The 15,323-nt window shown below is 38.5% G+C and overlaps 1 protein-coding gene and 1 pseudogene across 1 annotated transcript in view; one reads left to right on the top strand and one right to left on the bottom strand.

Annotated features, from left to right (window-relative positions):
- Positions 1 to 11,040: 11,040 nt before the first annotated feature.
- Positions 11,041 to 13,274, bottom strand: LOC104431331 (annotated as a pseudogene).
- A 1,931-nt stretch (positions 13,275 to 15,205) lies between these two features.
- LOC104428858 (metal tolerance protein A2-like) overlaps positions 15,206 to 15,323 on the top strand; it is a 39,422-nt gene continuing 39,304 nt past the window's right edge. The window contains 1 exon segment of the mRNA XM_039311430.1: positions 15,206 to 15,307. Coding sequence (XP_039167364.1) covers positions 15,215 to 15,307 — 93 coding nt within the window. The 5' untranslated portion in view covers positions 15,206 to 15,214.

Below are 15,323 nucleotides of genomic sequence, written 5' to 3'. Positions count from 1 at the left end.
AGGCTTCTTTTTCCGATTCTGACGTGTTAGTGAAAATCAATCACTGGAAAGTGTACCTTTTCTTTCCTCTCCCGGGTGGGCCAGTGAATTTTTCTGGATTTTGATGGTAGATTCGATTAGCATCATCCTTTAATTACCGTCTATTGGTGAAAAGTACGCTTTCCTCCCCTTTTATTTCTTGGGTCCTATACCTTTTTTTGGGTCCAATTGGGTCCAATACTTTAGCTGTTGAGAGATTCTCGATGTTGCTCCATTTTTGTTCTACAAATATCAGACTCTAGAAAATTACAGTTTGGAGAATGCTCTCGACTCTTAAAAGCTTCACTTGAGAACTGACCCATCACTGACTGGAGAGCCGTGTGCTTTAAGTAGTTAAAATATAAAAGGAAGAGTCAATTTCGTCTTGATGTTGATGTGATCTCGTATTTGCCTACCAAGGCATTTTTCATAGGTCGTCATGCTAAATTACATTTGTTCGGTAAACGAAGTATGTGTTTTAAGATTAATGCAGGAAAAAACCGGATCTTATAATTAAATTAATACGAAATCGTCAGAAAAATAAATATTGAACAATAAAGATACAAGAGGTTTATGTGATTTGATTCGAGTGTTGGTACTTATTTTAAAAAGAAAAGTTGGCAACAAATAATCTACTAATAATCGAAGTTTTATAGTTACAATTATTTACATATTTGAGTGTTTCTCACACTTAAATTAACTATTCAATTGGATGTAAATCTCACGGTACATATCATTGTGTGATGAAGAGCTCGACCTTTTTTCATGTGCCAAAAGTGCTCTATGCTCTTTCTTCTTCTTCGTGTGTTGTCAATCCCTATGCTCGACCTTATTAGCCTCTTTCATCAAAATAGACAACTCATTCTTGCCGTCCAATGTCTTGGCCAAATATTGTGTTATCAAAAAAACAAAATGCATGTACCTTAATGCTCCACAACCTGAAGTCGTTCTTCCCATCAAACTTCTTAATTTCTACATTTGCTCTAAACATAATTACAAGATTTGATATTTTCCGACAACAATTGGTATTAGAGCTTAAGATCATATTTTTTGGAATTTGATTTGAGTTTTTGCTTGTGTAATTATTATCTAACAATTTTATTGTTAATTTAACTGCAAGATCCTATCAGTTTCCACGTTAATATTATGATAGTAAGCCCTGAACCACCTATCTCCCTTCCTTTGCTCAACATGTTAGATGCGATATGGGCCAGAAAAATAGTATTCTTTAAAATAGAGGAATCAAAATTAAGTCATGATAATACGGGCTAGCCTCTTCTTGTTGCGCCAAAAGTCTTACCATTTTTGATGGATTTGTATTTTCGCGTGCCTTTGGAACTCTGAAAAATATTTTGTACCAAAAACAAACAAGCTACCAAGCTGCATCCCTTTCAATTGGGCTTCAACGTCATTTTAGAGAATCACTGTCTTGTTTGATAAGAGTCCTCAACCCATGAATACTTCAGAGATCACTAGCGTTCTATATATCTCGACCTAATATTTTTCCCTAGTGGTCTGAGTGAGACACGAGCCAAACTCGAACCTACCGTCGTTTGCCTTATCAACAAACACGAAACTATTGCTTGACCGCTAGGGCCAATCTCAAAGGCTTCCTGTTTTTCGTGCGCACAAACCCATTTATGAAAAGTTGATAGAGACTAAAATAAATCGAAGGATGAGAATAATTAACGTCACATTTGTCAATGACCTGAACGATTGAGGATTGGCAAGCCACTAAGGTAGCAGTGGAGTCTCAAGAGGTCCCTCCAGATATACGCCTTCTCGGTCTTGACATTACAGTGAATACTGTACCGAGGAATGTATGCTTATCCAATACAATCCCATTATTGAGAAAAACAAGCTATCGAACAATAAAATATATATAACAAAAATATAAATTGGATGCCGAATTTATGTAGTTTGATTGATGGGACCTACTCCACAATGTGAGAAGCACCCAATTTCTTTGTGAATTAAGCGACACAATGGGATTACAATAATACCCGAGTCACTCAAACACTTCAAGTAATTCCAACTTCCAATTACATTCAATACCTCACAATAATGTTTAGCCCTTATACTTCTTCATGAAATAATCTCCCAAAGGAATTTACAAATTCTAAACACAAGATTGTCACGATTTCAAACACTAGAGATGTAAGGTACAGGCATGTCAAACAATTGATTATCACAGACAAAAGTTCATCTTGGAGTGCTTAAAGGTGTAATTCACGAAGAAACCGCCTCTAGGATGCTCTTCACAAAGAAGATTCACTTCTTATATATGAAAGATTTGAATCCAAAATAGAAAACCTACTTGAATCGTGTTTTCTATTTCCTTTAATCAGCTAAGGCAAACATAAATTCAAAACAAATTTTAAAACCGAATGTGTCTCATGAGAATTTGCGGATCTAAAAGTAACGTGAACAATATGCACACACTCATTTGTGCCAGAATTTCACCAATTCGACACTTGCCATTCAATCTCTTACGAAGACATGGTTATCTTGTCATCCAATAACGTAAGTGAAGTGGTCAGTCACCCGGCTTTGGCCAAAATGGAATTAATGTTGAAGCAGGTGTGCATGGTTCCAAGAGGAAGCAGGAAATCAATTTGTTCTTATCATGCTTACCCTAATTTTTTTTTTTTTATGCAAATATGTGAATATCATTAATCGATGAGGTACAAAAACTTAGGGAAATCCCTTAGCATTTCAAAAAGACTAATTATGCGATAAGATGGAGGAAGGAAGCCTTATCTTGATTGAATGACCTTTTGGTTTTGTATTGAGTTATACAGGATATATTATTAAAAAGAAAAAATAGATCACACAAGTGGAGGGTTTGCTTTTTCATGATTGGAGGCTAGCCACTTTCTTATCATGAAATTGATTAGTTAGGTAAGGCTTTAAAAAAAAGGTGGTTTGTATAATTCTATGAAGCTCAATAATTAGGTAGAGGCTTTACCAAAAAAAAAAAAAAAAAAAAAATTAGGTAGAGGATAGGTAGAGTAAGACCTTCTGGAAGTGTACTTGGGTCTTCATTCATCCTTAGGTCTCCTTGACAGTGTGTATGTGAGAGAGAGAGAGAGAGTATCCATCAGTGATCGGAATAGCTATCATATGATATGCTGCGTAAATGTCCTATACTAACTATTACAGTTTTACTTGTTCGTGATATGTCCGTAAGATTACTGCAAGCGAATAATGTAACATGTAAAGACCTATTACCTATAACGTCATAGCAGAATATGCAATTAGACATGGCGATAATGTATCGTTTTGTTTTTCCGTTACAGCTTGCAGTTTTTTCCCATACAAATGGGTAACATCAACTACCATAAAATATCTCTAAGAGCAAGAGGGACCTTTCGAATCCGTAATCACAGTCGATTTCATTCTAACAGTGAAAGAGTCTATGTAGCTGAGGAACAGAGGTGAAGAAAGTGACAGTGCACAACTCCGGCAGACTGATTTTCTGTTTTCCCAGGAGCATTTATCTCAATGAATCAGCCTAACATCAAGGCCCAACTTACTTGAGCTAGAGAGGCGACCAACCGATGTTCTTGGGCAATCATCTTTTGAAGTACCACCTTTCTAGTTTTCAAAAAGATATGCCGGAAAGAGTTGAAAATGTAGTCCCTTCCGCCAGAAAATGTCTACAAATCTGACAAAGAACCTCAATTCAAATTCGAACTCATGCAATTGGAGAGAGAATGCGTTTGATTAACTAGTACACCACATGGCTACCTCTCTAGACTCACGAATGCCTAGATGCATTGCATAATGTCATTTAGGTACGGATTTTATTGCAGTTTAGACGTGAAGCGGACTTTTCAGGAAAAAACAACCTAGAAAGCATCCATTCGCCTAATTGAGACATCAAACATCAGTTGTCGTATTAGTTTGGTAAAAAGCCTACAGACAATGTAAAATCAAATGAAGAAACGTATATTTCCAAGGCTATACTGCACACATGGACCCATGGTGACTAATCTTTGTTTATGTGTCCATGGAAGATGTCTACTTACCAGAATAAATGCATCTTCTTCAGAGGAATAGTAGGAATACCTGAAATGGGAGCTCCCAATGACACAGGCATTTCCAAAAATCAGTGGGTCGTCAATGCGGAAACCTCAAAAGGCAGTTCCCTGAACGCCCTTTCAAATGGACGTCTTGAGTTTCCACCAAAGCAATCACGCTGCCGATGTTCATGTCAATCAAGCAGAAGATTATGATCTGTCTTCTGAATGTAACGGTGTATATGAATCAGAGAGATCATAGCAAAGAACTAGAGAACAACTTAAGATTAAGCTGCATGCAGCTAGACAAGAAGAAAATGAAATCCTCCGAAACTCTTTAGGTGGAGACCAATCTCGCTGCAAAGGACCTGGCCTTGCGATAATGTCTATAAAGCGCAGTTAGGGTGCATTATTCCCGTTTAAGGCATACTGACTCACAAATTGGCCCAATCGCAAGCCAGGTGCAGATTAGCGGAAAGCGTTATGTGTTTGGAATTTGAGGTTATTAACGTGCACATTGAAGAACTAACGGGAATGCAAGTCAATAGAAGGAAAATCTTGATGGTTCTCACTCAAGTTATTAACTGCTCGAGGACTACACAGCCTAAGATGAAAGGGATCGCTTCTCCATGACTTTCAGAAGAAAGAGATGATGAGGCAAAACGGGTTCCAAGAAATGTTAGCCAATTGCTTAGATGCATTGACTGAAGCAGTGTTTCACTGCTTCTTTGTGTATTCAGTTCGTATTATAGTATTAGTTTCGATGAGGTTTCATCGAAGAAGACCAAATGACAATGAATATCAACCAGCAACAATGATTAAGCTTCAAACTTTTGATTGCACAAATACCTGATGAAAGTACAGACAGTGCTTCGCTAGTGATAATTAAAAAGGGAGAATCCAAGTCATCTAAAGGGAAACTGTTCCACTAAGATGGAATATCAAATGCCAGACAATTTCTGCACCATATGACTTGGTGATATCGCAGCCTTGAACATTCTTCAAGAACGAAATCTGAAGTGAAACATCAATGAGGGGCGCGAAGCATAGCTCCACTAAAGATACCAGTGGCTTCAATGTGGTGTTCCATGCGCCTAGAAATGCAACTACTTTCACTTCCACTCAAACTTGATCCTGGCTTAGTAATGCATTTTTCGAAGCACTTTCCCAGAACAGTCTGCACAAATAAATGAAAGCAAAAATAAGTAAATCATGAGAAGAAAACAAAATCGAGACATAACTAGAAAAGCAAAATCGGTAGCAGCAGCATATACAAGCACTAGGAGAATGTCACCCACATTAAAGTACTAATTCATCGCACATGAAGCTGCCACTAAAACCAACAGAAACCCACACCCACTGATCAACTTAATAATTCAAACAGAAAAACAAGCAACGATCTATCCTGTTCTCACCACCGGCAAACTGTGAGCTTTCTAAGATGGAACTTTTGAGTCACTTCACATGTCACATGTTCTATCTGCCTTCTTGCCCGAGTTAAAGATTCTTTGATGGTCAGTTCTTTAAACAAAGTATACATCATCAGACCATGGATTTTGCCCTCTTTTGAGTTTTAATCATTCTTCCTCCATATGTTAGGTCCACCCACTTTTAATTCATTCTACCAGTGTTTATATTCTTCCTACTACCTTTGGGATGAAGTGAGTGCCCCTGAAACAGAATGCAAACTTCGTTGGAAGCAGAGTGTTTGGTGTAACTACATTCAGTCAGCAATGTCCACTGGACTCCAAACCCAGCATTGGCAAGCATGGACAGGTTCAGTACTTTGGACCAGAAAGGCCAACCGCACTAAACTTGGCAGTAAGTACCGAGCAGGACGCAACTATGCACGTGGGTGGGGAATCGATGGTTAAAGTGCCAGAGAAAGATGCCGACACTGAGAATTCATAAAACAAGGCAATCGAAAGCCGAGTACGATAACCTTCAAGTTCCCACCTTTATCTTTTCCGGTGCGAGTGTGTCAAACTCTAAAGCAAATTGCAGAGCTGTGTAATTTCGATATCTGCCGAGTGAGGCTTGATCGAGATAAGTGATCAAATGTTCGAACGGTTCCTCCCATCACCGGATTGAAATCTCGAGAACAAAAACAACTTTTTTAATGACTAAATTTACATGTTTGATCCGTAACCTTCGGTCATAGAAAGGACTAAATTTCGTTTCCCACGTTGTGTAGGCTTTGGAACTGAGGTCACAAAAAAGGAGGCATGTTCAAAATCATCTTGGGCTGGCCCGATACCTTTCAGACTTACAAAATTCTTATCCAGTGTTAAACCGGTTTTATTACAAGTGCAACACAAAAATATTACTTGTTTTTTCCCCTTTTGAATAACTTGTGTCCAGGTCTCTTTGTTATAGAGTTTAAACAACAAAAAAACTTAAACCGGAAAGAGATAATACATATATAAAAAGTATACGGACCTCTTAAGGTGATATGAGAAACTTTTCACACTCTAAAAGTTATCATGATCAGCACAGTACCATGTGGTATTAAAGGCTAATACTACAAAAAATCTCTAATTGACATCTGAGCCACATTTATCGTAAATTTATTTTTATGTCATAGAAAATTCCAAACAGATATACTAGTGTTACATGTACCCCAAATTAATTTTGGTGTCATAGAAAAATGCAAATCATCAAAATCTTTGATTGAAAAATTTACTAGAATCTATTAATTTTCCCTAAGAGCTCCCTTAAGTTGTGAAAATTTGATAAAATTCATATTTTTTTGTGAAACAAAAAATTATTTAAAGTAAATGTGACCATAATTTGAGATTTTTTTTGAGCCATCCGAAATACACTAGGTATCCTCCCAAATCACTTTCCCTTTGGGTTGTAAACAATCATGTGCCTCCATGAAGATTGGCGGATGACTACGTGAGCCAATATGGGTTTCCTCTTTTCCTTTTCTTAAGCTGGAATTTTTTTTTTTATATTTTAATAAAATGATTTGTACTTATTTTTTGTTTGTTCTTCTCTTGGCTAAAGGTAATTAGGGATTTGTATTTTTTTAATCATCTTATTCATTTGTCTATAAGGAAAAGTTATGAAATCGTTCTTGATTATATCAATTGTTGTATATTTTTTTATAATTTCGCTTTATCTGTATAGATAAGTCAACATTATGAATTACTCAAGCTTTTAGTTAATACATGAAACGGATTAGGAGATATTACATACTCCAAACATTGTATCAAAGCATCTATATCTTTCCCTTGAGAGAATAATGCATATAAAACTCAAAAAACGACTCGACCTTTTGTGATATAGAAAACAAAAAACAAAGTAAGCAACAAAAGTGACTAGAACTCGCCAATTTTAAACGATATAATGTTGGTGTAGAAGAATGTTCCAATTAAGAGAGCGGGTCACACATAGGTGGTTTGAACATGAGAGAGAAATTTGTTATGGTGCGTGTGTAAAGGTGTTAGGTGAAAGAAGTGTCACATCGGAAATATGTTATAATACAGATGCAAATGTAAGAGTGTTAGGTAAAAAAAGTGTCACAATAAAAAATCTTCCTCGTCTCTGGGTGCCTAGGTATCCACCGTAAGCCTTTCCTCGTTTGAACCTCGCCCTTCACTTTAACCATGAACAAAGGGGTTTGACTGAGAAGTAGAGCTAAGCGACCTATTGAATGAAGGGCAGGAATGAGGCTGCGCTACCCTACCTGGGTAGGCTTCATTCATTCCAGCATCCATTCCATCCTTCATTCGATTCCGCAGAAACCACTCCTGCTCATACTCGTACCACTTGAAAGATGAATGGTGTCATACAAACCCTAGAGGAAGGGGCATTGAGAATTAGTAAGTTGAAGACTCGCTCTTACATCCGTATGAGGACGCTGTAAAGTGAATTCTAGCATTGATGGTCATTACTTATGGCCATGCAACATTCGCGACCCCAATTAATAGCGAGCTCATATGTTATATTAATGAGCTGAAGAGATCTATTGTGTTTATACCTTGCAGTTGAATGACAATATATATGTGACGATTCATTTTCAAATTATGAATAATAAATCTATTCAATATAGGCTTTTTCATTTGTTTTGTCTATCTATATTTCATAATTGACCTCAATGAGCTGAAAAGTGAATTCTAGCATTGATGGTCATTACTTATGGCCATACAACATTCGCGACCCCAATTAATAGCGAGCTCATATGTTATATTAATGAGTTGAAGAGATCCATTGTGTTTTATACCTTGCAGTTGAATGACAATATATATGTGACGATTCATTTTCAAATTATGAATAAAAAATCTATTCAATATAGGCTTTTTCATTTGTTTTGTCTATCTATATTTCATAATTGACCTCAATGAGAAGCGCGAACAACTTCTTATTGCGATATATATAAAAATACATGCCTACATTGGTATGCGTTTGAAAATGAATATCAAAACGTGCCAAATGAGCTAATCAAGAACAAGGATAGATGCGTCAAATATCGATACCAAAGCAATCAAAGCTCTGTAAAGATTGGAGCGTTGGTGTTGGAACCCAAAAGATAAAGGAGCTTTCAAGGCTTTGGTGAGGAGAGAATGTAAACACACAAGAGAGAATATAGTATTCAAAATGCCTTGCGAAGGCCTAATATGGAGTACACGCCACACTCTTAGAGTGTGTTCGGTAAAACTTTCTCAAAGGACTTTTGACCTCTAAAGCCTCTTGGAGAACTATTGGGGTGTTTGGTAATTTTTCCGGAGGAGCTTTCGGTTGAAAGCTGGCATTGGAAAAGTTGAAAGCCTAATGCTAGTTGAGACTAGCATTGGCCTTTTAGAATTTCACCAAATGCTCAAACTAGTTTTTTTTTTATCCAAACCTATTATCACAAATTATTTAAATTTTCAATTTTGTCCCTTGTTATATTTTTTTTTATTAAAAAAATGACCTAAACCCTTCGCCGATCCGATGAAGGGCTACAGTTGCTGGTGAACTAGACCTCGGGCGAGCTCCAGGGAGGGTCACTCAACCCACACAGCACACGACCTAGGTGGCGGCTGCTTGGGGTTGGATGAGCCCTTGCCTAGGTCTCACAAGGGTTGCGCAACCCCAAGCGACCATTGTTGGAGGTCGCATGACCTCAAGCAAGGGTCATCAGAGGTTACATGACCTGTGCGACCTTCGACAACCCTCAACTAAGGTTGCAAGACCCAGGTGCCGAAGGTCGGCACCTAGGTCCACTACTTTGGGCGACCTCAACCAATAGTTGTCTTTGCCAGATTTGACTCGTCGGTGGCCGTAACCTTTCGTTGGACCGGTGAAGGGTTTAGATCTTTTTTAATAAAAATATATACCCAAAACTCATTACAAAAGTTTTTTTTTACCAAACATAACTTGAACTCAAAGTCCATTTATAAAGAGTTTTTACCAAATATAATTTGCATTTCTTCAAATAGCTTTGACTTTTAACATTTGCATTACACTCAAAATCCCTTTGCAAAGCTGAACCAAATGCACCTTTACAAACTTAACAATACAAGCTTTGTTAGGCTTTAACTCTCTCTCTATATATATATGCTTCTTAACCTCTCCCACTCTCTCTAAAAAAAAAAACTAACGTCATATATTTATAAACATCTCCACCACCTGGACTTCACCGCCTTTGACTACAAAACAAGAAGTAAAGTTGAACTTTTCCTCTTGTTTGCCGTGTTCAGTGTGAATGGGAGTTGCCGAAATTTTATCAAAGGCCAAGTCCAACTTCAGCATGCTAACCGACTTCATTTTGTCGAAAGAAAAAAAAAAGCAACTCAGGTCTTAAATGTCGGGTCCACCACTTATCTTCATGCACGCTGTTTTCTTCTTTTTCATTAGAGTTGAAGTCGGTTGAGAGTGGGAACTCCAACACAGTCCAATTCCTGCACTCAAACCGTCTATGCCACGTACAAGGACATGTCCAAGTAAAATTTTCTTTAATCTAAATCAATTTTACTACTTCCAACAGGACGCTCCCTTTGAGGATGTGCCTATGGATGACTTCTTGATCATCCTTGGATCGAGTTGCAGATACAAGTGCGAATGGAACGGGTGCCGTTCGCGGAATCTTTTCTCATCATGAGGGATTGGCCATACACTGTGCCAACACATGGGGGTAGGCCAAGAGATAACAGTGGCCCGAGGAAGAGTTCCAATCTCGTGATGCTGGCGGCACTTCAGCTCAGGCGTAGACTGAAGCGCTAGGAACCCACGTCTCTTGCTTTCTGACAGTAGAAGAGGATGTGGTCAAGACCATTCCAAGCGAGATCAGCATCCACGTGCAGCTCAAGAACAATCGTTCGGATGCGCCAAATATGTACAGACTACTCCTGGTCAAGGCTGCATATACATGTCAAAGGGTTGGACTTATTCAGTTCATACGCTTTAAGAGACGTACATGGTCCTTTGCACCCGTGCTCTTGGATTATAAAAAAAATTCAACATATTTCTAATTTGTACTAACTTTTTAGTAAGCACAAACAAAATGCTTATAAGTCTATGTATAAATGACAAGCGAAAAACAAAAAAAGAAAAATTCAAAGGACACTTTTCTTTTCTTGATAATTGAAAGGGTTGGGAGGAGCGACCAATTCGCTGGTGCCTCCTTTTGGGCATTATCAAAAGAGTCCCACACTGATTACGAAATGTTAGATCCACACCGCCGTGCCCACCAACATGCAAGCCGTCAGGACATATCTCCATACAAGTTGTGCCCCGGCTAGGTAATGTAGTATGAGCCATTTAGAATTTCGATCACAAAGTAAATTGCTCTCGTGATGACGAGGAATATAAGTGACCATTCATCAACTAACATTTATCTTGAATTCATCCTTACCTACCCTTATTCTTCCTCCCTTCGTTTCCCCTTTTTTAACTATGGACTTACAGATACAGCTCTTTTTTTCGGCCACTCTAGAAAAAGGATCTGTTATCTGGTACTCTTTATTCCTGATAATATCATGTCCCCAACGTCAAACAGATTGACACATAGTAATGCTTAATGTAGACCTGATATATTGTCACAGAAGTTTTAAATAAATCCTAAGCCGAGGGTATCTTGAACATGTCCAAACAACATTCAGTCCTGAGTCCTCGGTGATAAAACTTCTGGTAAAATTCTTCCCAAGTGAAGCTCCTGTAAACTGGTGGATGTTCGTGGTCAATCAAGCCCTGAGCAGGTTGAATTAGGCCTTCTGGGGATGGGCAACAAAACGTTGGGATGGAGATTCTCTCTGTGTTACGGTTAACCACTGCTCTGTGAAGGACGCTCTTGTACTTGTCATTGCTAATGACCTGATTCAAGCAACAATCATGTCCAGTTCTTGGACTTGTTAGGAAAACAACTGATGAACTTGTGCAAAAAGATGGAATCAATCTTCATTGGCCAGAATAATTATGCCGATTTTGTTTCTTGTACTTAGCTAAAAGAGTCGCTACTTTCACTTTTAATAAATTGTCGTACCAAATTCTCTTCCTCATTAGCTTAGAATCTCATACTTGGACATGGTTTAAAAGAATGTAGCCAAAGTACCTGCATTTGATCTCCTATGTTGACAATGAAGGTGTTGGGGATGGGATTGACAGCAACCCATTTTCCATTTCTAAGGACTTGTAAACCAGGCACGTCGTCCTGAAGAAGGATGGTGATCAAATTTGGGTCGGTGTGGCTGGGCAACCCGTAAGTGAGCTCGGGCTGTGGGCATGGTGGATAGTAGTTCATAGCCATGTGCTGACCATGCTCGCCCAAGTTCTGGCTTATGTATTCCCTTTCAAGCCCCAAGCTTTCTGATATGGCTTCCAACAGTTTGAACACCAGTTCTCTCACTCTTGTGCAATACTCACCCACCTCCTTCCTGCGTATCAAAAAGATTGAACCAGCAATGCAGTTAAGGCGTGCCCACTGATGATATCGGTCAAGACACTTGAAGTTCGGATCGGGAACTTTTAGGGAGGCTGTTTCGTACTTCCACGACATGGTAGTCATAAAAAATCAGTCGAAAGTACCACTCTCTTTTTCTTAATTCTGATTGGCCCACGCCTCGTTTGAATCAGTAGTGTCTGTTGGTGAAGGGTGTGCTCTACCCCTTATTTTCTTCGGTCTTACATTTTTTCTGTTGAGAGATTCTTGATATTGCTCTCTTTTTGTTTGGCAAATATCAGACTTTAGAAACTACAGCGAGCAAGCTTTTAACTTTCCAGACTTCACAGGAGAAAGCTTGTGAAATCCTCATGATCAACACGAATCTTCCAACGGTTGAATATTACAAAGATCAGGTGCGTCTACATATTTCCCTTTTTTCTATTTAGAAGGAAGCCCCATCTCATATGGTAATTATCTTCGGCCTATGAAATAGAAACCTTTTGGATCAAATAAGATCCGATCCTAATAGAAATTGCTCACGTGTGATAATAGGAATAATCAAACTCATTGGGCATCTTATAAAGGCGCATAAGCTCATTCTCTAACCACTAAGCCATCCCAATCGAGAAGATATATTAAAAGAAGACATCACTAAATTCCGAACATTTGAGTCAAAATAAACAAATCACATGATGAGAATAAGCTTTGTTTTTTACCTGAATGATGGAGGATTGGTCGGCCACTCGTGCATGTACTCTTCAAGGGGTAGCAATGGAGTCTCAAGAAGTCCCTCCAGTTAGACACCTTCTCTGTCTTGAGATTAAAGCTAGTCGAAAGCCTGGTCGATTTCGTGGGGTCATCGGAGTAATTCTTCAGCCTCTCGCTCTCCGGCAAGTGGAAAAATTCCCTGGCTATGTTCATGATGGCCTGCACCTTCTCTTCCGGTATCCCGTGGTTCTTGATCTGCCAAAGAAAATGTTGAGAAGAATCACATGAGACAGAGCAAAAACTCATCATGGGATGATCAGATAGTCTTAAGTGACACCCTTTCGCTTACTTAGCATATTTAAGCCGACGCACAGAGTAATATACAAATATCGCACCTGAAAGAAACCATCTTGTTGACATGCTCGACCAATCTGTCTTATGATATCATCACGGTTGGGACCAGAGAGGCCTTGGAGATCTACGAGAGGGATGTAGGAGGCATCTGAGGCCTCGACCTCAGTGAGGTTTGGCCGGTCAGCCTCGGACCGGATGTAATTGTCGGGCACGCGGTCGATGCCGGACGCGAGGTCGGTGAGCAAGAGCTTTGCAGCAGCTGGAGCCACGTACCGCAGCACTGCAAATGTTGCTTGGTGGACGCACAACAAATTTTGTATTTATAAAGAAATATATGATCGAAAAACTAAAAAGAATATAAATACCTCTCTTCCCGTGTGGTCAGTATATAAATTCTGACTGATTTCTTATTCTTTTTCCTTTTATCCCCGTTTTCGGTGCCGAGCTGATATTTAATGTAAAAGTGGCATGGTTGCAGACATCTATAACTTGAGCTTATCTAATTTCTCATGTACACGTTTCCATCTAGAAAGAGAACGATTACGTAAGGGAATCCGTCACCAGCCTTACCTTAGCCAAACTGGAATTAGTCTCGAGGCAATTGCGCCTTGTTGATTTGAAAAGGATGCAAGAGAAACAAATTCGTACTTTTCTCATTCTCACCAAATCGTCGACCTAAAGCAGAGTATGACGTCATCGTGTTGATTTGAGCCGCCGACGTCAGCATAGAATATGCTCCACAGCTGTTTAGCTCTATTAATCATGCCAACGAACACTTTGATTGCCATCGTGCTTACATGTGGACCGCGTGGGGGATGCCGAGATGATGGGTGACGGACAGATGTTTCATTTATATAACGATGGAAATGTGGAAAGAGAAAAGAGCGAAAAATGGAAACTCTGTCTGCCCTTTCGATGCTTACCGACAACATAAAAATTGACTCGACGTTTGACGAGAGAGATCAAAGATTTAAATATCTTCAGGTCGGCAAGGAATCCACCGGAGAAAGTGCCAAGTCTTTTTTTATTAGTCCATTCATGAATTCATCATGTGACATGTGTACATGAAGGACTCACTCGTTTCTTGCTTATCCATTATTGGGCTTTCCTCCCTCCAGCCCTCTACTTTTCTTTTTTTCTTTGATTGGTCCTACTCTAATCCTACTTTAACCCTCACTCTCAGACTTTTACCTTACCCCATTGTAGGGCGTGGGAATCGATACCCACTCCTAAAATGAAATTGTCTCCACTATAATCCTCCCTACGAAAATATTAAGGCATAATATTTTTCACAAGCCTTTACCTTTGAGATATATTTGTGACAAGTGTACGATTTCGTGGTATTAACCCTTACTAAAATTCTAAGAACATAGATTATTACCAAAACATGCAACGGATCACATTCACTTAATAGGAAATAACTCTTTTTTCCCATTAAGCATTACAATTTAAAGATAAGTATATGACTCATCCACCCTCTCAAGATGACTCATCCGCCCCCTTAATTGCACCATCGACAAATGTAATATTTATTTTATTTTCTGGAATCTTTTGGTCCCCAGTTTTGCATGATACGCAAACATTGCACCTAATCCTTTTTTTTTTCTCCCTAATTTTTTTATACCAAAAATACAAAATCCTTTTTCTAAAAAGGAAAAGCAATGTATGCTGGTGGATTGAGAATATCCAATCGGTATCCGCCCAAGAAGAAAAAAACCAAAACAAAAGCGGACAACGAGGTCTGACGCTGCAAAACTAATAAAAGAAGGTACTATCTTAAGGCATTTTCGTGGCCATTCAATGACCGCCAAACAAAATCTCCATCGTCAGACTTTGGATAATTACACATATACTAATGAATTTTATCTAATATCTAATATAATTCATAAAATTTTAATTTTTAAATGAAATCCATAAAATTTTAATTAATACTCAATTTAATACCTGAATTATTATTTCCTTGATTTCAATCTAGTCCCTAGATTATCTAGTGTAAGGACTAAATTGCACACATGCCATATTTTTGTCACAGGAAAGTTACTATTTGTATAATTTTCTCTTAGACTTATTCCAACCCTGAATTGATTGAATCATTAAAATTTTTTTTTTTTTTCGCATCCTCATTAATTGATTTGGTTTTTGGGGCCACACCTTTTGTCTCAGCAGAAATAAATAGTGAATCATTAGACATACAAAGACAAAAAAAAAAAAAAAAAAAAAAAAAATGGGACACATGGGCAGTGGGATGGTTTTTGTCCGCATGTATATAAAGGAGTCGAACCGCCGTGGGAATTTGAGGAGACGGCAGTTGCTCGCTCGCTCGCCTGACATCGCCAGGGTAAAGTCGATCGCTT

This window comes from Eucalyptus grandis, chromosome 4 (genome assembly GCF_016545825.1).
Source record: "Eucalyptus grandis isolate ANBG69807.140 chromosome 4, ASM1654582v1, whole genome shotgun sequence".
NCBI classification, from domain to species: domain Eukaryota; kingdom Viridiplantae; phylum Streptophyta; class Magnoliopsida; order Myrtales; family Myrtaceae; genus Eucalyptus; species Eucalyptus grandis.
Note: the sequence above shows the minus strand (reverse complement) of the source record. Positions and strands in the feature narration are given on the sequence as shown.